The 24,128-nt window shown below is 45.4% G+C and overlaps 1 protein-coding gene across 1 annotated transcript in view; it reads right to left on the bottom strand.

Annotated features, from left to right (window-relative positions):
- Positions 1-24,128, bottom strand: part of GRID1 (glutamate ionotropic receptor delta type subunit 1) — a 668,927-nt gene that overhangs the window by 234,912 nt on the left and 409,887 nt on the right. The window contains exon 5 of the mRNA XM_045568241.1: positions 18,262-18,315. Coding sequence (XP_045424197.1) covers positions 18,262-18,315 — 54 coding nt within the window. The remainder of the gene's footprint in view (positions 1-18,261; positions 18,316-24,128) is intronic.

Genomic DNA, 24,128 nt, shown 5'->3' with positions numbered 1-24,128 from the left:
GCTGGGGTCCACTGCAGAATTATTGCTGGCTTGGTGACAGGGAGAAGACACACACACACACACACACACACACACACACACACACGCACACATTTGGTCCCAGAAGTCTTCTTCTGTGTTGAGGATTGCTATGGTGTGAAAGCAGAGGAAAAAGCAGTTTGAGTTTTTCCCAAAACACACCATGACGTTAGAACATTTACAATATCACTAAGTGACAGGAATTTTTCAACTCCATTATAATCTTATGGGACCAGCATTGTATACCCTGTCTGCTGTTGACCAAAATGTTGCTGGGCAGCACGTGACTATGTAAGTGAGATCATGCAGTATTTCTCTTTCGTGCCTGGCTTATTTCACCTAACATAATGTCTCCATGTTCATCCAAGTTGTTGCAAATGACAAGACCACCTTCTTTTTTTTTAAGGCTAAAGAGCATTCCGTTGTGTATATATACCACATTTTCTTTATCCCTTCATCCATTCTTGGACACTTCAGTTGATTCCATGTATTGGCTACTCTGAATAGTGCTGCAATGAACATAGGACTGCAGGTATCTCTTCAACATACCTATTTCTTTTGGATATATACCCAGTAGTGGGATCGCTGGATCTATATAGATCTTCCTATGATTGATCTTGTTAGTGTAAAATCCAGGCACCTTTGCACAACCTTCAGGAGAGCAGAGAAGAAACAATCCTATTATAACTGGGATACAATTTCTCACCATCTCTTTAATTGAGTTCATGGACAGATAAAATTTGTTTTAAAATAATGTCTGTAGCCTGGGCACAGTGGCTCATGCCTGTAATCCTAGCACTCTGGGAGGCCGAGGTGGGAGGATTGCTCGAGCTCAGAAGTTCAAGACCAGCCTGAGCAAGAGCGAGACCCTGTCTCTACTAAAAATAAAAAAAATTAGCCAGGCATCGTGGAGCATACCTATTGTCCCACCTACTCTGGAGGCTGAGGCAGGAGGATCGCTTGAGCCCAGGAGTTTGAGGTTGCAGCAAGTTATGATGATGCCACTGCGCTCTACTGAAGCAACAGAGTGAGACTCTGTCTCAAAAAAAAAAAAAAAAAAAAATTCTACAAAGCATCCAAAGCAAGGCCCAGCACCCAGCAGGTATTCAGCAACGTGTGTTCCCTTGCTTTTGAGGGCAGCCACTCAGCTGGCTGTTCTTGTAATGCCCACAGCAAGCAAGCAGAAACCTAATGGCAAGCAGAAGGTCCCTTCAGAACCCACTGGCCTCACAAGGTGGCTCTCAGCAATTCTTGACCAGGAGGAAGGTGAGGTGTGAGAGTGGCAGCAGTCACTCCTCCACCGCTTGAGAAGACTCAGCCCCTCCTTGCTTCAGAAGCCAACAAGCTGGTCTCCGGGGCTGCTGGAAACTGCACGCTAGCTCTGATCACAGCAGTTAGATGGTTTTCTCACTCCCCTTTCTGAAACTGCATGGTATTCATTTGGGATTCTCCAACCAGCTCTAGAGACAAGCTGCCCCGGTGCACATAACATTCCCTAGTTTGCGGTGGTAGAAAAGACAGCCAAAGCTGAGACTACTGTCTCTGCGAGCCCTCAAACATCTTTTAAGACACTTTACATGAAGAAGTTCTGGTGGTTTGAATTGTCTCCTGCCTCTACTTCTGTTTCTGTGTTCTGGCTTTGAAAGGACTGTCCCTGGGGAGCCCCACCAGAGGTCTGCAGTCCCCCACGCCATGAGAAGGCAGCAGCCGCGCGTGCGTGCGTGTGCCTGCAGGCGTGCTGGCCTCTCCTTCTCCGCATGGTGCATAATGATTATCCAGCCTGGCAAAGGAGGTGTAATAACAGGGTAGAAGGCACAGATAATAGAGCTCTTCTGGCATACGCAGCAGGTTCATCTGAATCCACCAGAACCCATTTGTGGGAAGAGCGATGGACAGGAAAACGCTGAAAGGTAGATACTAACCTTGAGTTTTCAGATGCATTTGCTGCATGTGGTAATTAAAGCTATTTTTAAAACTCCCTAAGTGTCAGCACTCTCTTTCCCAAACGTTCTTCTGTCAAAACTCTGTGGAACATCAACACACCTGTTGTGACCCACTGACTCATCTCTAAAAACATGGCGTCCAATTCCACAGCAGTGGCAGGTTGCCTGTCAACAGGGAATTTGAACTTGAATCTCAGAGGATCAGGAGAGGCTCCCACAGCCCTTGCTCGGGTGTGTTAATGATTTAGTGATCCATAGACACGTGTTTTTCACCCATGATACTACGAGTTCTCTGACGGTGGGGAACACATTTCAAATTCTTATGAGCATCCCCGGTGCCTCACAGGCATTCAGTACATGTATGATGAATGAATGACAGCGTGTCAAGAGTTATATGTCATGGTAAGGAGACAGGACATGAAGGAAAAAGTTAAGGACCACTGAAGAATTCTCAGCCTCAGTCCTCTGGGGGGTGTGTGGGAAGGAGGGAAGGCCACGGAAGACATCAGTAGATGCTGCAAAAAGGGTGAGGGGGCAGTAATTGGAGCTGAGCCTTAAAGGGTGCACAGGAGTTTGGTAGGCGAGGCCAGGGGGAACTAGGGTCCAAGCAAGCCCAGAACACAGACAGAAATGCAGCAATTCGAATTCATGACAAATACTAAAAGGCATCACTTCCTTAAGTCTCTGTGTTTTCCTGATTAAGATCCAAAGACTAATTTTCCCACAGGAAATCAGCTACTTCCCATTGAGAAGAGCTACCTTTTAAGAGTGCTTGCTATCTGCCAGGTGCTGTCCTGGGCCACTTCCTGCGTGTCAGCTCATTTAATCTTCACGACTGTCCTGGGAGGTGGCTGCTACAAACCCTACTGAACAGATGAGGAAAATAAGTGTCAAGGAGGGAAATAAAACAGCTTGGCCAGAGTCAGAGAAGTGGTAAAATGCTGGAGTCGGAAGCCCGTCCATGGCGTGTTCCCAAAGGCTGTGATCTAAAACACAATGGCACACCACCTCTTCTCAGATCTGCTCCCCAAATCCACTGTCTGCGCAGCTGTAAACACCCTCTCCACGGAGCTCTGAAAAGAGCTAATGAATGATGTTATGGAACAACAATGTCCTCATAGATCTGTTAGCATAAATGTTAAATCTCATAGGCTCCTTTAGGGCTGAGAAAGGAAAACAGATCTACTCTGGTTAACGAATGGTAGTGTATTTCTAGTAAATACAGTTTCTTTCCTTCAGGTACTCCTCATGTGACATGTAGCTTGTTTTTGTGGGCTTTTACAAGATTCTTTTCACCTTTTGCATGAGAGATTTTAAAAATAAAGTGCTAATATAAAAAATACATAAAAGGAGGAAATATAACCAAAACCACAATGAGGTATCACTTAACTCCAGTGAGAATGTCTTTTATCAAAAAGTCGTAAAACAATAATGTTGGCATGGATGCAGAGAGAAAGGAACACTCATACACTGCTAGGGGGGTGGATTGGAAAGTAGTACAACCTCTGTGGAAAGTAGTAGGGAGATACCTCAAAGAACTAAAAGTAGATCCACCATTTGATCCAGCAAACCCACTACTGGGTATTTATACAAAGGAAAAAAAGACATTCTATAAAAAAGACACCTGCACTCAAACGTTTATGGCAGCACAATTCACAATTGCAAAGATGTAGAAACAACCCAGGTGCCCATCAATACATGGGTGAATTAATGAAATGTGGTTTATGTATACCATGGAATTCTACTCAGCCATAAAAAATGGTGAACTGGCACCTCTTATGTTAACCTGGACGGAAGTAGAGCCTATGCTTCTAGGTGCAGTATCACAAGAATGGAAAAACAAACATCACATGTACTCACCATTAAATTGGTAATAATTGATCAACACTTATATGCACATATGGAAACAACATTCATCAGAAATCAAACAGGTGGGAGAGGGGAAGAGAAGATGAGTAAACAAGTAGGATGCACACTATCTGGGAGATGAGCACACTTTGAATCAAATGGTATAAAAGCAACTTATGTAACCAAAACATTTGTACCGCCATAATATTCTGAAATAAAAGAATAAACTAAAAAAATCTTTTAAGGAAGAGATCTAATACAACAGTCTTTCCCCACCTTATCCTCAGTCAATACGTTTTGAGACCCCCAGTGGATGCCTGAAACTGCAGACAGTACCAAACCGTACATACACTGTGGTTGTTCTATCTGATAACTGACACTGCTAAGTGACTAATGGGAGGGGAGTGTCTACAATGTGAACACACTGCACGAAGGGATGATTCATGGCCCTGGGAGGCACAGAGCGGGACAGGGCGAGATTTCATCAGGTTATGCAGGACAGCGCCCCAATTTAAGACTTGCGAATTATTTATTTCTGGAATTTTCCATTTAATATTTTTGATCTATCAGTTGACCACAGGTAACTGAAACCACAAAAAGTGAAACCACAGATACGGGGGGATGACTGTAATAAATAACAAAAGTTTCATAGTAAGACTTTTCATAATAAGAACTATATTACTCTTTCCAGATTATGAAAGTGTCTAATGTTGTTCGGATTCAGTCACTTATGCAGCATTCAGTTAGTGCTGGGTGTGGAGGGAAGGTGAGAGAGGGGCAATGTGGCATCAGTTGTACACTTTGTAAATTCAGAACAGCTCAGATCCCAGTTCAAATCCTGATTCTGCCCTGACTGATTGTGTGATATTGAAAAGTGAATCTGTCTCTCTGAGCCTTTATTTCCCTCTCTGTAGGATGGAGTAGTATAAGTTGCAGTTCCCGCGGGCTGAGTCCTCCAACCTTTCCCAGTGCTCCCCCTCCAGGTCACACACCCTCCTGGCAGCAGCACCTGACATCAACACTTGACATCAACGATCTCTCCCAGCCTTTTGAAACGGTTTCTTCCCTTGGCTCCTGGGACTCCACCTCCTCCTTGTTTTCCTCCTCCACCTCAAGCTGCTCCTTCTCAGTCTCCAAGGCAGGTTTCTTCTCCTTCCTTGGGCTTGATGTGCTCCCCAGGTGTCAGGGTTTGGGATTCTCATTTTTAGCAAGGCACCCCCTTGGTGATCTCATCCAGTTGCAGGATGCTAAGTACCCCCTATATGCAGACGGCTCCCAAATTCACCACTGTCACCCTCCCTCTGAACTCCAGACTTGCATAGCCATGCAACTACTCAGCTTCTCCATTTGACAGTTCAATAATCACCTCAAGATTAACACATTAAAACCAAATTTTTTATTTCATCCCTCAAATATCCATCACTGCAGTCTCCTCATCTCAAGAAATGTCTTCTCCTTCCAGTTCCTCAAGCTAAAAACAAATAAATAAAAACCCTAGAGTCATCCTGATGTCTCTCCTTCTTTCATAACCTGCATCTAATCTAATAGTAAATCTTATCTGCTCCACCTCCCAAGTATATCCAGACTCCAGCTACTTCTTACAACCTCAGTTTTACCCCCATGGTCCAAACCACCACCCTCCCTCTTCTGGATAATCACAATAGCCTGAAAATGGTTTCTCCCCTCCCTACCGCCTTACACCCCCAACTATTCTTAAGGAAGCTGCCAGAGTATATTTAAAAAAACTAAATAAACCCTATCTTGGCAATCTTTTGCTCAAAACCCTCCACTTGATTCCCACTTCATGCAGAGTAAGAGTCCCATGTCTTACAATGGTGAGCGAAGTCCTACATGACCTGGGCTCCTACAGCGCCTCCAACCTCCTCTCCCGTCTCTCCCATCCCTTGCTCTACTCCAGCCACACTGGCCTCTGTGTCATCTCTAGAACCCGCCCACCAGGCTCCCACTCAGAGACTTCACACCTGTTCTCTCCTTTGCCTGGAATGTTCTCCCTTCAGATATATGCACAGCTTCCTCACTCCCTTGCTTCTTCAAGTCCCAGTTCAAAGGTTACCTCACTGGAGAGGTCTTCCACGGCCACCCTGTATAAAGTAGAACCCATTCCTTTTTCCTCCTTCCTCCTTACATGATCTTATCATTGTATATGGAATCTGTCAAATCCATCAAATTATATATCTAATTATTATCTGATCATCTGTCTTGCCCCAGTTAAAATATACTCAACAAAACCAAGGGTTTTTGTGAATTAAATAAGAAAGATAACTTCCATAGTTGACCAAGATGGAATAAGAAGGATTGGATTTACCTACCTGCCTGAAATAACCAAAAGACTAGACAAAATATATCAAATGACAGTTTTCAAGACACTGGACAACAAGCAACAAAGGATAGTGACCCCTCAAGACAGGAAACCAGGTGAGCCCTGTGACTGAACTAAATTACCATCTTGAGAGGGTTTCCATGCCACAGTGTAGGGGGAAGGAAACACCCAGAAGCCCTTGGACCCCATCCATTAAGGACATGGATATGAGAGACTGGAAGGCCAAGGCAGTTAGAGTTCACAGGACAGAACACCAAGGAGGAGAGAGTTGCACAGAGAGAGAAAAATGTGGTCATTTCCATCAGGTGCCCTGGATCCTCAGCAGGGTTCTGACTGGGCATGCAGGGAAGGACATTACCTGAAGCTGGAAAAAATACCAACCAAAAGGATTAGAGGAATCAGTGTTTGGAGCTCACACAGGGCAGGGAAAAGTGCCTCTTCCCACCATCCAGACTGGAAAACCTCACACTTCATGTGCATTGAGTAAAATACTCTGGAAGTCTATCCCCAGTGGTGTGGAATGATCAGCCCCAGAGTGAGGCCTACTTGAGAAACACCTAATAAATCACAAAAGCAAGAGGGGCAAAGTGTTTCCAAATAACTGCATCCTAGGGAAAATCTCAAGAATCCAAAAATATCCAGAATCCAAGAAGGTAAAATTCACAAAATTTGGTCTTAAATCAAAGATTACTGGGTACTCAATAAACAGAGAATCAGAAGCCATAGGAGAAGAGTAACCAATTCATTAAAGCTGACCCAGAACTGAAACAGAAATTAGAATTAGTAGACAATGACCTTAAATCATTATTATAACTGTATTTTACATATTCAAAAATATAATAAAGCCATTGAACATTTAAAGAAAAGACTCAACTTCTAGAGATCAAAATTACAATGTATGAGGTGAAAAACACACTGGACAGGATTATTGGCAGATTAGACATTGAAGAAGAAAATATCAGTGAACCTGAACACAAAACAATAAAAAAAATATGCAAATGAAACACAGGAAGGGAAAAAAAGAGAAGAAAAAGAACATCAGTGATAGGTGGGACAACTTCAAACAGCTGAATATATGTGTAATTGGCATTCTCAAATAAGAGGATGGGAGGCAGAAAAAATATTTGAAAAAATAAAACATGGAAATTTTCATATATCTAGCTAATAATGGATGAAATTTTTGATAAAAAGTATAAACCTACAAGTTCAAGAAGCTTAACAAACTTCAAGCACCAAAAAAATAAATAAATAAATAAAATTAAAAAAAAAAAAACAGAGAAAAAGAGAGAGAGAAAAAAACTACACCCACGAACATCAAAATCAACTTGATCAAACCCAGAGAGAGGAAATATTAAAAGAAACCAGAGATAAAGAAGCTGCTTTGTACAGAAAAACAAAAGTAAGGATAACATCAGATTTTTTTCAGTAATAATATAAATAAGAAGACTGAGGTGACATTTTAAAATTAATGAAAGAGAAAAACAGACTGTCAACCTAGAATTCTGTACCCAGCAAAAATATCTTTCAATAATGAAGGTGAAATTAAGTCATTTTCAGACATACAAAAGCTGAAAGATATCAAAAGCTAAAAGGATTTATCACTAACAGAGCTGCATTATAAAAAATATCAAAGAAAGTCCTTCAGACAAAAGAGAAATTATACCAGATCAAAATATGAATCTTCACACAAAAAAAAGAGCATCTGAAATGGTAACTACACAGGAAAGTGATTATTTTATTATTCAAATATCTTTAGAAGATAATTGACTGTTTAAATAAATATAACAGCAATGTATTGTAACATATATAATATATATCAAAGTAATATTTATGACAATAATTACATAAAGACCAAAAAAGGAGAAATGGAAGCATACTATATACTGTACTATATGTGCAGGGGTATATTATCACTTAAAAGCAGACTGTAGTTAATTAAACGTATAGACTATAAATCCTAAAGCAATTACAAATTTTTTTTTTTTTTTGAAGACAGAGTCTCTCACTCTGTTACCCAGGCTAGAGTGCCGTGGCGTCAGCCTAGCTCACAGCAACCTCAAACTCCTGGGCTCAAGCAATCCTTCTGCCTCAGCCTCACCAGTAGCTGGGACTACAGGCATGCGCTACCATGCCCAGCTAATTTTTTCTATATATTTTTAGTTGTCCAGCTAATTTCTTTCTATTTTTAGTAGAGATAGGGTCTCATTCTTGCTCAGGCTGGTCTTGAACTCCTGACCTCGAGCGATCCTCCTGCTTTGGCCTCCCAGAGTGCTAGGATTACAGGCATGAGCCACTGTGCCCAGCCTTAACAAAAAATTTTTAAGAGTCATAGCTAATATGCCAGTAAAAGAGTTAAAACGGAGTCATAAAAAGTTCTCAATTCCAAAGAAAGTTAAAAAAGAGAAAAAGGAAACCAAACGGGATGGAACAAAGAGAAATCAAAAAGACAAATTTAAATCTAACCCGTATCAATGATCACATTAAATGTAAATTATTTAAGATCCTTAATTAAAAAACAGAGTTGTTATAATGGATAAAATAGCAAGACCAAAGCATGTGCTGCCTGTAGGAAATATACTTTAAACATACAGAAAGAAGTAGGTTAAAAGTAACAGAATGAATAAAAACGTACTATGCTAACACTAGTCAAAAGAAACCTGGAGTGGCTGTGCTAATATCAGATGAAATATAGTTTAGAAAAGAAGAAGTTGCCAGGGATAAAGGAGGTCTTTTCATAATAAGAAAGGGTCAATAAATCAAGAGGATGTAAAAGTCCTAAACATTTGTGCCACTTGTAGCAAAGCTTCAAAATACATTAAGCAACAACTGAAAAGACTGCAAGAGGAATGCAAAAACTCACAACTAAAATTAAATATTTTAATAATTGATAGAAAAAGGAGACAGAAAATCATAAAGGGTACAGAAGATACAAAAAACACGTCAACTAAATTGGCCTGATTCACATTTATAGAACATTCCACATAACAACAGATAATATGTCGTTTTCAAGTGCACATAAAACATCTACCAAGGAAAACAATATACTGGACTATCAAATTGGTCTCAATAAATTTAAAAGGATTTAAGTGATAGAAATTATGTTCTCTGACCACAATGGAATTAAATTAGAAATCAATAGCAGAAAGATGCCTGAAAAAAAAATCCCCTAATATTTGGAAACTAAATAACACACTTCTAAAACCCATGGGTCAAAGAAGAAATCAAAAAGTAATATAGAAAGTATTTCAAACTAATGAAAACACAACATATCAAAATTTGTGGGATGCTACTAAATCACTTAAGGGGAAACAGCACTAAAGCAAAAGAAAGGTCTTAAATCAATGATTTCAGCTTCCCCCTAAGGAAGTAGAAGAAAGAAGAGTAAATTAAAGCCAAAGTAAACAGAAAAAAAGGAAATAATGAAGACAAAACTGTAAATTGATATAAAAGGAAATAGAAAAACTGTAGAAAAAATCAATGAAACAAAAAACTGGTTCTTTGAAATCAATAATAGCAATAAACCTCTAATCAGACTGATCAAGAAAGGAAGGAGACACAGTTATAAATATTAGGAATTAGAAAGATCATATATCCACAGTTTCAGCAAATATTAAAAGGACAATAATGCAATGTTATGAACTTTATACCTACAAATATGACAACTTAGAGGAAATGAAAAAAATTCCTTGAAAGACACAAATTACCAAAACTCACTCAAGCACAAATAGATAGCTCTGTCTATTAAAGAAATTTAATTTGTAGCTAAAACATTCCTCCAAAGAAAACCCCAGCCCCACATGGCTTTATCGCTAGATTCTAACAAACACTCAAGGAAAATATAATAACAATTTTCTGTACAAACTCTTCCAGAAATTGAAAAGGAGAGAATACGTCCCAACTTATTTTTTGAAATCAGCATTACACCAATACCAAAATTAGAGAAAGACACTAAAAGGAAAAAAATATGTAAGGACCAATTTCCCTCATGAACATAGGAGAAAAATTCTAATCAAACTTTTAGCAAATCAAGTGCAAAAATACATACAAAGGATAATATAGCGTGGCAAGTAGGTTTTATTCCAGGGTTGTTGCACGGGCTTATTTAATGTTAGAAAATCAGTCAATGTAATTTAGCATATTTACAAACTGAAAAAAGAAAAACCATATGATCACCTCAATAGATGCAGAAAAAGCATTAAACAAAATCCATTATCAATTCCTGATAAAAAGTCTCACCAAATAGCAATAGAAGAGAACTTCCCCAATCTGAACAAAAAGTCCTCTGTAAACAACTTACAGCTAACTTGATACTTAATGGTGAAACACTGTGTCTTCTCCCTAATATCACCGACAAGGTTGTCTGGTCTCACTGTTTGTACTCAACATTGTACTGGAGGCACTAATCAGTGCTATCAGGCAAGAAAAAGAAACAAAAAGTATCCAGATGGAAAGGAAGAAATATAACTGTCATATTCCCAGAGAACATAACAGTCACGAAAATATTTTCAAAGAAAATATCATGAAATCTATGAAAAATTACTAGAATTAGTGAGTTTAACAAGGTTCCAGGATACAAGATCAATATACAAAATCAATTGCATTCCTATATGCTACCAACAAACAATTGGAAATCAAATTTTTTTTAAAAGTGCCATTTACAATAGCAATCAATAATATAAAATACTGAGAGATAAATCTGACAAGAAAATGTGAAATATCCATACACTGAAAACTATGAAACATCACTGAGAGAAATTTAAAAAGACCTAAATAATTGAAGAGATACCTTGTCTGTGGATAAGAAGACCACTGTTGTTAAGATATCAATTATCCCCAAATTGGACGATAGATTCAATGTAATCCCAAATAAAATCCCAGTCAGCTTCTTTTCGTAGAAATGGAGGAGACAATTTTAAAATTCATATGAAAATTCCAAGGACCTAGGATAGCCAAAACAACTTTGAAAATGAAGAACAAAAGTGTAAGACTAACAAAATCTAATTTCAAATCTTATTATAAAGCTATGGTAGTCCAAAGAGTGTAGGACTGGCATAAAGATAGGAGAAAAATTGATCAATGGAACAGAATAGAGAGTTCAGAAATTTTTCAGGTACTACTCTAAAAGCACAATCCATTTAAAAACTGATAAACTGGACTTCATCAAAATTAAAAATGTCTGCTCTTCAAAAGACAGGGTTTGAATGAAAAAAGACAAGCCACAGACTGGAAGAAAATATTTGCTGAGTATTTATCTGATAAAGGACTTGTATCCCAACTATATAAAGAACTTTCAGAACTCAATAATAAGAAAACAAATAATCCAATAAAAATGGGCAAGACATTTAGACAGATGCCTCACCAAAGAAGATATATAGATATAGACAGCAAATAATCACATGGAAAGATGCTCAGTACCACTAGTCATCAGGAAAATGAACATTAAAATCACAACAATGAGGACCATTGCACACCCATTACAATGACTAAAATCAAAATGGTTGACCATACCAAGTACTGAAGAGGATGTGGAGCAACTGCAAGTCTCATCAACTTGGCAGTTTCTTAAAAAATTAAACATACATCTACCATATGACCCAGCAATTCCACTTGTAAGTATAAGCCCCAGAAAAATGAAAGCACATGTCCATACAAAGGCTTATACACAAATATTCATAGTAGCTTTGTCATAGCCAAAAATCTAAAAGAAGTCAAATGGCCCTTCAACAGGTGAATGAATAACCAAATTGTGGTATATCCACACCACTGAATACTCTTCATCAATAAAAAGGAAAGAACTGTTGCTACACATTGCAATAGAGATGAATCTCAAAATAACTACCTTGAGTAAAATAACCTGTACCAAAAAGAAAAAAAGAGTACAAACTATATGATTCCACTTGTATAAAATTCTAAAAGACACCAATAATCTACAATGCCAGAAATAGATCAGTGCTTGACTAGGGAGTGGGAGAGGATGGGGCAGGAGAGTGGGATCACCAAGTGGCGTGAGAACATTTTTCAGGTGATGGGTATGTTCGCTATCTTCATTGTGGTTATGGTTTCATGGGTGTATATACATGTCAAATTTAACAACTTGTACACTAAAATATGTGCATTTATTATATGTCAGTTAAACTTCAATAGTGCTGTTAATTTTATTTTTTAATTTCCTCTTATTTTATTCTGTTGCTAAGTCAGAAATTCACATTTATTAGATTATTATCTATTGCCATGGAAATTGTTTTGTTATATTTCTTTTTTTTTCTTTTTTTATTTCAGCATATTATGGGAGTACAAATGTTTAGGTTACATATATTGCCTTTGCCCCACCCGAGTCAGAGCTTCAAGCATGTCCATCCCCCAGATAGTGCACACCACACCTATGAGGTGTGTATATACCCATCCCCTCCTCCCCCCCATCTGCCTGACACCCGATGAATGTTATTACTACATGTGCACTAAAGCTGTGAATTTTAAAATAAAAAATAGATAATGAAGGTGATACTCGCAAACAGTGTCTGGCTCTAATGTCTGATAAATGGCAGTTCCCGTTCTTCATTCAAGGGTTCTGGGGCTACAGAAGTGGGTAAAATGTGGTCCCTGTCCTCAAAGACTCCTCAGTGGGGCTGGGGAGAGAAACAAGTGAATAGATTACAACAAACCTAATTGTTTTTGAGTGTTACTAAATTAAATTTGAAGACGGTAAATGGTACAGGGACTGAATATTCAAACTGAATTGGAATCTTCAAAATGAAAGGAAGGAAAAGAAAATCAACTCTCTTTCCCTGCCTCTCTTCCTCTGTATCCCAAATAGAGAATCTTAAAGCTATGTGATTCCACATTCACATCATAGTGTTTCTCTTTGTTTTCTTCAATTAGAGCTTTAGCATCTTCTTCCTCCACATTACACATGTGCCACCTACTCTCATTTTCATTTGTTTTACTCAGCGTATATTCTGGGGTAGGGGAGCTGTGAAGGTTTGGACTGTACACAGAGCCCGCTCTGGGGCAGAGCAAGGTCTGGCCGGCTGCAGGAGCCTCACTGAGTACTGGCTGGTGACAAACCAGTGAAAGTGATAAGGTGGGGGCCGGGGGCTGCAACCTGGAGGCAAGAACAGGAGAGCATTCCAGGCAGAGGGGCCTGCAGAGGCCCCCCAGGGAGGGCCCCATGCTTGGGGTGCACTGGAATGATCCCCCTTAGGATACAGTCAGGCCACTTTACCCCGGGAAAGTCCTCCGTGTGTGAACCCCTCATGCTGGGAACTTTAGGGAACCTGAGAGAGAGGAGATCTAAGCCCTCACCAACAGGTTGTTCAGGGAATCAGGCACATGCGACAATTCCCCAACACAGCAGGGCTGGAGTGAGGAGCACAAGATGGCATGAGAATAACTCTACTGGGGAAATCCGGAAGTCTTTTAGGCAGAGAAGATATTAAGCAGGTCCCTGCAGGAAAGGTAAGTCCTGGACAATCACAGATTCAAAAGGACACACCAGGTGGAAAGAAAAATCTTGGCAAAAGCCCAGAGCCAGGAGGGGAAAATAAATAAGGAAAATAAGAAGTTGCTAATCCACTTGCAGGGATGAGCTGTGAGACAGTGAGCAGAACAGTAAGTAAGTAAGGGTGCAAAGATGGGGTCAGGGTCCACCTGCAGCGGGCTGGGATGGGCTGCATGATGGGGGCTTTTCTCTCTGGCTGGGGAGCCAACCAGAAGGACACAGATGGTGGTCTCTGAGATTGGGGAGCACTAAGTGAGAACCAGGTTTGGGGGAGGATGGTGAGTTTGAGGTGGTGATGGGGCTTCCCAGCAGCCAAGTCAAGAAGGATCCCGAGTGAAGCTTGATCTCTGGGTCTGGAGCTCAAGGGCAAGGTCTGGAATGAACATGGGACATGCAGTCGCTGGTGTACACTGACAATGGGGGCAGAGAGCCAAGGGCCTGCCGACAGTGCCCCTCCCTGGAGCCCACCTCCTCCTAGCCCTGCTGACCACAGATCACCACTCAGAGCCTCGCTCGCCGAGAAAACCCACGTGCACAGCTTATATGTGCATTTCCACGTCGCTTGTTAAGCCTTTTAAACCACTTCCGTCACAGTGTGCTTTGGTTCTCTGTCTGGAAGAATTCACGTAACAACGAGAGCTGCCCAGCAACAAACAGAGCACTTTCAGTCCCTGTCACTGTTGGTTCTTCAAGAGGCTGGAGAGTCACACTGCATATTCCATAAAAGAATTCCCGAGAGGCCAGACTCAGACAATGAGGCATATGTCTCTCGCCCAGACGTGGGGCCTCGTGGGGAGAGCATCGTCCTCCGCATCCAGATCCTGCCCAACGCGAGGACACCTGTGAATCGCTGGACCAGCCGGGTCATGGCTCCCCCGGGAGGTGCTGAAGGCCGCACAGGGAGGACGCACTGTACCCCAGCCGATAAAGATGTTCCCAAAGCCACCCAGCTCACCCAGAGTTAAGTCTGACTGGCCTTGAACTGGCAGCTCCTGATGAACGACCCAGAGCAGTCCCCTCCGTCTCTGGAACTGTGGTCTTAATAGTTGCCTTTGTCTTTTCTCTGAGCAGGCCGGGAAGTGCTTGTCAAGGCAATTTGCTCTACACTGTGTCCATCGACCGGCCTTCAACCACGCCTGTTAAGAATCTGTTCTTTGCACACGGCATTGAGGGTTCGGTGATGAGCTGGAGCTGACCGTGCCCTCAAGGGACTCGCAGTCTAGTGACCACCATGACTAATGGCTCACTTGGTTTTCCACAAGTTCTTTTGAATTCCCCACCTTCCTCTAATGTAACTTGTAACTTAATCAATCAATGAGAATATACTTTATACCCGAAAATGGATCTGCTTGCCCGTGTCCCCACCATGGTGCCCAGAGACCCGTAGGGCTGTCCGTGAGGCCCACAGACTCACCAGCCACCCTCTGTATCCAATTACTTCTCCAAATAACACAGGTCTGGAGTATGCAACACTGGTACTCACCCAGAAAACCACGGCATGGGGAAAGCAGACAAAAACATGTGCCCTTCAGTGTTTATCTGGAATCCAGGGAAATGCATTATGCAAGTCAAATACAGGGGGGGACACCGAAGGGCAGAGGCTGTGAGGAAGGAGGGAGCAGAGGGCACGGCCAGGGGCCACCTGGAGGCCCAAAGATGAACGTGGTGGGCTGGGGAGGAGGCACGGCTTGAGCTCCGTTGAGGGGCTGAACTAACTCAGAGAAGCAGAGAGCTCTTTCAACAAGTAGGAAGACAAGGACTCAGTCTAGCAGCTGGATTCTGGAGGCCACACTGGAAAGTGAGCCATCAAATGTCTGCTCCAGACTCTTAATTTTTTTCTTTATTTCATCCCTAGTCATCACATACAACCAACCAAAAGTAACTGAGAAACTATTGATATTTGTCTGTAGCTCCATACTTGCATAGCTTAAGAAATGTGCAGAGCCTGAAATGATGCCACACTGTAACGAGAGTGTCAGGGCTTCTGTTCTCAGTGGCGCAGGCTGCAACACTGGCCCCGAATGCAGCTGGCTCCTAAGGATGGGCCCACGTGTGACTTGGAGAACACCTCAGTCATCACCAGGCTGCACTGAGTGCATGGGCAGGACCTTGATAGGAGGCCCTATGTTCAACTGCAGACTTCAAGAATGTTCGTGAGCTGGCACTGAGGGCCAATCCAACAGTGTTCCCGTCAGTGTGCGTGCCTGAGCCCCACGGACTGCCTTTACTGAATCAGACAGTGTTCGTGAGTTAAGGATCTTTGCCAAGGTCACGTGCATTATGGTGTCATTTGGTAAAGAGGGTTTTGGAGCCAGGCAGTCTTCACATAGAATCCCAGATGCACCATTTCATAGCTGCAGGACCTTGGGCAAGTGATTTAACTTCTGGAGCCTCCGTTTTTCCTATCTGCAAAATGAGGATAACGATAACTGTCTACAGGGCTGTTGATGAGGACTAAGCCAGGCAGCAAATGCACTGACAAGTGCCTGGCATAGAACAGGTGGCTAAGAAATGTTAGCTGTCGTCCTTTGCCTCTCAAGGGGAAGATCCTCCTCACAGAAAAGGAAACCAGGAAAGCAGGCGGCCAGCGCTTCCTAGAGGTCAGGATGCTCGCACGGTCAGTGTGGGCTGCCCTGACAGCTCAGGGGTCCCTGCCGCTCGTGGTGGCACAGAGCCACCCTCGCGGGTGAGGCTGCTCCTGGGTGGCTCTGTCAGGTGCACCTCACATCTGACTCCTCTGGTGACACTGAATCCTGGGCTCCAGCTGCCCCAAAATGCCAGTGTACCCCACAAGTGTGGAATGCCCTGGGCATCTCCCTCTGGTCAGTCTGAATTAACTCCAGTCCTGAAGAAGGAGTCAGGAGAAACAGACAAGGGGCCCTGGTGTGGGCAGGGATTCAGAAAAGGAAACCGATTAGGAATGTGAAAACAGAGCACTTGTTTGAAGACTAGCAACAGAGAAACACTGGCTATCCAATTTGGATGAGTCATCAAAAAAGTAAAACCAACACCAGATATTTGACTTAAGGGACACATGGAATGCATGCTTTCTCTGGAACAAAGGAAACTGGACTTTGAAGAAACTGTAAAGAAGTCAGCAAACCCCAGAGAAATGAAAACTTTCTAAGGATCAAGGGGGCCTCGAGCAGGCTCCAAAGAACAGGGAGGAGGCGGTTGTGTCCCTTCTAATCACCACCACAACCATCATACCGCACGGTAAATGGATGGTTACCACGTACGATCCAACTGGCCTCTGTGGACATGGAGCTAATAAGATGTGAATTCATGGAAGAAAACCATGAAAAATGGACTTTGCAAGTGGTTACTGACATTACCTGTACAATTATTAAAATAAGCCACCCAGGACTATTTCAGCCATATTAAGCGCTGAACTAATGAAGAAACATACATCATAAAAGAATAAATTACCTACATGATAAACTTTGCATCGCCCGGAATGAAGCCATTAGAAATTGATCAGGTAATTTGGAGCAGCTGCAGGCCACAGCCCTGATGAAAGCATGTGCCAGGAAATGCCTCCGAGTCAGCTCTCAGTGCTGGCACTGGGGTCACAGTGCCTGGCCTGGCTGGTGCTCCCTGAATGGACGTGTAGGCAGAGGGGATTCTTCAGGAAAGTGGGGCACATGGTCACAGCCACTCCTGTGCAACGCCTGCAGCGTGGAGGAGGCCAGGGCGAGGCAGGGTGCAAGTACTAAGGAGTAGACCAGGCCCCCAGGACACCTTGTGTTCCCGCTCCTCCCTGGGGCCAAACCCGTGGGATGGCCAGTCTTGGGGGAGACTTCCTATTCACCCCCTTTGAATGGGTGCACTGAACCTCACCCGCACTGGCTACACACACACACACACACACACACACACACGTACTCTCACACACATGCACATTCAACTCACACATACACAATCCCACACACTCATACGTGTACACTCACAGGTTCACTCACACATGCAAACCCATACCCATACTCACACACACATACATACACACTCACATGCATACCCACACACATATACTCACACACATAAAATAATCACACACACAAATAATCAAACTGGTATACACACTCACACATATGCATGCACACCCACACATGCACACTCTGACACATACAACTCATCCACACACTCACACACACACACTGATACACTCACACATGTGCACACCCTCCACACACGCATGCCTGCTTACACTCACACACATAACCCTCACACACACCCTTAACAGCCTGCATGAAATGCGGTCTCTCCATTGGCCCAGCCCCTCTGCAGCCCAATTTGTCACTTGCTCTGACCTCTTCAGCCCCTGGCTCCCAGTGGCTGCCTCGCTCCACGCATCTCACACCTGACACCACTGCCCTTGCCTTGGGACTTCCTCGTGCACTCAGATCTGGGTCCCTTCCCCTGCTTCCCATCTGCTCCAGGTGAGCATCCTGGCAAGTCAAGTCCAACACCCTGACCTCGTGCCTGGGCAGGATGCAGCCCCTGGGTTCCCTCCAGCCCCCACGTCAGAACAGGGCCTGAGAGGGTCACTCTGAGCTTCCCCAGGGGCAGGGGCTCACTCCAGGCCGTGCCCCTCACCATGCTGGGGCTCTTACCTCATTCACAAAGACCCAGTGGCTGTCCTTGGAAGCCAGGTTGGTCTCCACAGCCTGCGGAGAGAAAAAGAATGAACATGAACGGAAGCAAGACAGAAGCTGGCAGAAACACAGGATGATGCCAAGACAGGGCTTTATAAACATTGTTCTAGGAGAATTTTTTCCTCACAAAACATGCCGTCCCCCTGGGGCCTGCTCTGGCTGCCTGAGCCACAAGAAGCATCATCTGAACACAGACAGCTGATTTCCCGCCGTACCGCGTGCTCTCCTGCACCAGCCCGGAGCAAGGTTGGACGCTGCAGCTCCTTCAGGCTTCACGGAGCCACAGGTGCGGCCACAGCCTCCCCTCCCCAAGAACGCCGGCAAACCCCTTTCTGCAGGTGCGCTTCTGGGAGGAGGCTCCTCATTGCCTGGGGCTGCAGAATCAGCAAACTGGAACAAGGGATTTATGGTGGCTTCTCCAGGCCAGCCATGCTGCGTGACACCCAGGAAGACAGCAGCTCACAGCTGGGACTGGGAGCTGCTTGCAGGTCTTGAGGATGCACAGACCTGGGCTCTTTCAGCTCCCGGGCAGTGGTTCCACCCTCCCGTTCTCTCTGCTTTGCTCTGTTTGTTTCCAGCACTTGCCATGCTCGTGCTGCAATTGTTATCAGTTTATTTATTTCTTATTGTCTATCTCCTCTACCGGGCTGGGGGCTCCTTGAGGTCAGGGGCCACATCGCTTAGGTCACAGCTGTGACTCATAACCTCACACAATAACCAGCACATAGCAGGTGTTCAATGCATATTGTTGAATATATGAAGTAGAAGGCCAAGGCAGACAGGACCCAGTTAATTATTTTGTCTCCTGTATGTGTTTTTGAGTGTTTTGTCCCTCCTTTAATTGGAAAGGCAATAGATTGGAAGAATTGGAAGAGACTGATGGTTTTCAAGCATGTCCCGTAAGAATACGCCCAGCGAGCATGTGCCAAGCGCTTGCTAAGCCCGAGGCTCCGTGCCAGGCCACCTACAAACCTGAGAGACAGCAGAGCGCTATCAGATTATAGTCCTGTTTTTTTCCTCGTATTTTATAATGTAATCTTTCTTACTCTTTTCATTGGAAAAAAATACAGAAAAATAAAAATGCTCAAAACCATCCCATAATCCAAACCCATTTAAAAAATTTCCCACGTATCCCTTCAAATCCATGCCCCCCCCGGGGGGGTTTGTGAGGTGTCCCCTTCCAAGAGCATTTACAGTGACATCTGCAAGTACATGCCTGCAAATGGATATCACACAGCTGTTTTTATTAAAATCAGACCATGACATACACATCAAGTTAAAACGCTCATTTTTGATTTATCAATATATCAGAATATCTTTCCTCATCGGTACACAGAGCTCTGACTCGTTCCTAACACGAAGCATAGAGGTGCCAGGGCCTGCACCCGAGGCCCAGGCAACACGTGGCCGAGCAGGGCCCCAGGCCCGCGCAGAGTGAGGCCGGCAGGCTGGCATCGCTCAGGGTTCCGTTAGAACCGCACTACATCCAGAGGGACAGGTTTGCTGGCGAACACAACAAGCACGTGCAAACGGAGCCTGTGGGGGTGCACCGGTGAGCTCTAGCCCCCAAATCCTTCACAGACAACACCCCACCGGACACCAAGGGTGGACACAGGGGCATTCCTGGGCCTTGTCAGGGCCGAAGGACACAGACTGTCCTCTCCAGCCTAGGGATAGGGCCCCAGTCCCTGCAAAGACAAATGGGCAGGAGTCTGGACTGGACAAGGACTGCCTCCACCCAGCTGTTGTTTAACCACATCTGTAGATTGAAGACAGCTCTTGCCCCTTCCTGTCTGCCAAGGTTTGTGACATGTTTTAAGTTCTGGGTCTCAGGAAGAGGAAAACACCGATACACCCATGCACGTGCCAAGCTTTTCCCAGGAAGCAGTGATGGGAAGTTGGCTGTTTCCACCCTGTCGGGGTTCTAGCTTCACTCCCATCCTAGCTAGCATCTGCGGACACTCCTCTAGCCCCACAGGCCCTCCCACGTGCTTCCTGAGCCCGCCACCGGCAGGAATCCTCTCTTCCCCAGGATAAATGCCTTAAGGCTGAAACTGCTTGGCCCTCCCTCCCACCTCAGGAAGCAGCCATGGTGTTCTCCCCTGTGTGCCCGGGAGCCGTGTCCTGAAGACGCTTCTGCCCCAGTCTACACACTGTTAACCTGGCTCTCTCCAGAGAAGCTGCAAGGACTCAAGAGCCAGAGGCTCCCGGAGGAGCCCTCAGTCCGGGTGGAGATGGGAGGCACCTCGGGGTGGAGTCTCGGCCACCAGCCCAGAGCCTCGCTCCTCTCCACACGCAGACTTTCACAGAGGACTTCAGAAGCCCAGAAGCACCCGGGGGGGTCGGGGGTGGAGACCGGGTGGTCTGAGAATGCTCTGAGCACAGCGCTGGGCTCCGGCTCACCTTGACTCCCAGCAGCTCAGCATTTCCTTGACACTCACGTGGAGGACACTAGTGACCTCTTACAAATCTGCACATAACACGGAACTGGGAGGACGTCATAACATCTCAGAATGCTGGAACACTGAATTGAATCTAAAGAGATGCAATTTAACAAGGCTGAACTCAAAGCCCTATGCTTGGTTTCCAGTAGCAGAAGGGCAAACAGGGAAAGAAAATTTGAAACAGCACCCTTGAGTAAAGACTAAAGACTCATGGAAAGGAAGGCGTTGATGTAACTGGGTCACCCCACTTGATGAAGGAGCCCAGTCATGGAGTGGGGCAGCCCAAACCGACTGCCAGTTAGAGTGACCCAAGGGTGCATAGAGGCTGGGACAGGACAGGTGTCTTTAAACACAAGAAGCACTGTCATGTGCAAGAGAGGTTGAAATTTCTCTGTACAGCCTCTGAGAGTTGATTTAGAACCAATGGCTCCAATAATCAGGGAGACAGATACCACCTCAGTGCAGGAAAGAACTTTCTGAATTTCCACGTAGTTCAGGATGGAACAGGCTGCCTCAGGAATAGGGAGGTCCCATCACAGGAAGTGCCTGAGCAGAGGGTGGGCAGTGCCTTGTTCACAGTGCCACATGGGTACCTAAGTATCAGCATGCAGGCTGACCCCAGGTGAGGGGTACGACTCCGTCATGCACTGGCATTCTCAAGTCTGGCTGCAGATAAGAACCTCCCAGCGAGCTTTTACTCCCAGGCCCCCCACCTCCATGGATCCTCATCTACCCTCAATGGCAATGTGCCTTAGATCTTGTGTTGTTTCAGAGCTCTGTCCCTGACTCTTGGCCTCAGGGTCTGGGAGCCCTGTTTCAGGGCCATGTTGTGCACCTGAAGGTGCAGGTACACTTGTGCATGTGAGAGGTCCTCCACTTGTCCCTGCAGAAGCCAGCACTGCAGATGACCTCGGTTGCCAGGAGATCCGAGGGAGCAGGTGGGAGCCCTGGCTACCCTAAGGCGTCTTCCCACCTCTTGTCGGACACACGCAGGGAAGACATTGGTGGAGAGAACTGATCAGAAAACCCCACGGGACAACTGGCCAACTCTCCTGTCCTACTTTTCCTACCAATTAAGCATCAGCTAATGTGTTAAGCCTCTTTCCACCACATGGAGATAAATAGACTTGGCTGCAGCCTTTTCCAGAGGATGCAACTCACACAGAGGCTGAGATAGATGGGGAGAAGGAGAAGCTACAGCAGACTTAGTAAGAACACCACCCTTCTCCACCCCACAATTACTGGAGAGCTGCCAGCTCTGCAGGAAGAGCCCTAAATGTTCAGAGTCCAGCGGTGACGTCCCTTCTTCCCCTCTCCTCCCAGCCGCATCCCTAGGTGGAGGCAAGTGCCCCCTTTTGTCTGCAGGGTGAGGACAGTATGCAGAGCCCCGCAGGCAGGCAGAGTGCTTTCGAATCCCAGCCCTGCCACTTTTCAGCTGAGTGCTCCTGGGTGAGCTGGACCACTTCTCTGAGCTGCAGTTTCCAGGCCCATAAGGCATTTGAATAGCAGCAGTGCCATGGACGCTCTGCCCACACCCCGCAAACCCCGGGAGCATTTTCCATTGCGATGATGCCCCATGTGTGTTCACGCCCAGCAGCCAACACCCTGACTCGGGCTGCCGGATCCCTGCTTGGCAGTCACGGCACGTGGGAATTTCCACCCTAACCGAGGACGGAGGGTGCCATGAACACAGGTCCCAGCTGCCTTGCTCCCTGATGGGGACTTCTCCCAGTGCGCTCTCAGCTGTTTCCAGAATTCCTCAGCAGGACAGAGCCAAAATCACCTCGCTTGTCTTCCTGTTCCAAATCTGCACTCCTCTGCTGTCTTTCTTTTTTTGATTCCCCTAATTCTTAATAAATCATTGTCACCCAAATCCTCATCTCAAAGTTTGCTTCCTGGAACCCAACTTGAGACAAACACCTCCCACCTGGGGCTTTTGTTAAAATTAAATGAAATGACGTGTGACGCTTCCAGCCAGGAAGAAGGTAACTAGAGACGATCGGTTCATGCGGAGCTCCTCCCCACTCTTCTCCACAAGTCTCCTGTGAATGTGGCCCAGCACACAATCCATCCATCCTTTCTTCCTTCCTTCCTTCCTTCCTTCCTTCCTTCCTTCCTTCCTTCCTTCCTTCCTCCCTTCCTTCCTTCCTTCCATCTTTCCTTCCTTCCTTCCTTCCTTCCTTCCTTCCATCTTTCCTTCCTTCCTTCCTTCCTTCCTTCCTTCCTTCCTTCCTTCCTTCCTTCCTTCCTTCCTCCTGTAGACAGGGCCCGCCCCGCCCTGAGAAGCGTCCTAACTCTCCTAGATGGGGAGTGACCATGAGCCTCGTCTGTGCCACTACGGAGTCACCAGTGACCAAGTGTGAATGCAGCCTTGCCAAATGGTAAGACCACCTCCTCCATGAGCCCAGAGACCCTTCAAGGCAGCATAACGTGGCACTTCCACTATCCTGGCCACAAAGTGGGTCGACAGACTGTGGGTGTCTTCAGGGAAGTGCTGACCCAACCAGACAAGCAAGGGCAGGTCCTGTGTCCTGTGGGTCCCAGTCACCCGCCCTCAGCAGGTGGGGCGACTGGTTCCCTGCAGCCGGGCTTCTCTCCTGGAGCTGGGCACCGTGGCTAGGGGACAACCCTCAAAGTAAAGTGAGGCGGGTGGTGGAGGCTCCCCATGCTGGGAACTAGGTCTCAATCAGCCCAAAGGGTTGGCTCTGGTGGCCCGATGCCAACAGCCCTGCTAAGTTGCTGTGAATCCTGCAAGGCCTCGCCAAACCATCAGAGCAAGTCTGCCGGCTCCTGTGCCCTGCCGTAAATTGGCAAACAGAGAACTTGGGAGAAGAGCTGAAAAAGTGGGAACTTCCAAAGGGTCAAGCTGACTTCTCTTCTAGGCCCTTTTGAACAGAGGAGGTGGCAGAAGCTGATGGTGGTAACTGGCCCATGAACCTGGTGGGAGGGTGGACACAGGCAGCCAGCAGTGAAAGGCTGCATGTCCACGCCTGTATTGACTCGTGTGCATACACATACTGACGTCCGCATTCTGCCCTCTGGAGAGAAAAGCGTGCTGTCATAGGCAGATGAGGACGGCTGACGCTCCCAGGCCTGGGAGGCCAGGCATGGAAGGGAATGTGTCTTCTAGTCTGTGAGCAGCAGCCCCAGTCTGAACCTCAGGAGCCTTTTCCCACTGGCATCCACAGAGCTGGGGTGTGAGTGACACAGGACACCCCTATGCCATCCTGTGGGCCCCCTGCATGCCAGAGGACATCTGGGCTCTGCTCTGGCCACCCTAGCCTCACGGTTTTCATAGGGAAATAGATACAGGCCAAGCACCAGCTCCCAGCTCCCAGACAGGCTTTGGACAGAAAGCAGCCGCTGAACGCTGATGAGAAT

The sequence above is a fragment of the Lemur catta genome, chromosome 14 (assembly GCF_020740605.2).
Source record: "Lemur catta isolate mLemCat1 chromosome 14, mLemCat1.pri, whole genome shotgun sequence".
Classification (NCBI taxonomy): domain Eukaryota; kingdom Metazoa; phylum Chordata; class Mammalia; order Primates; family Lemuridae; genus Lemur; species Lemur catta.
Note: the sequence above shows the minus strand (reverse complement) of the source record. Positions and strands in the feature narration are given on the sequence as shown.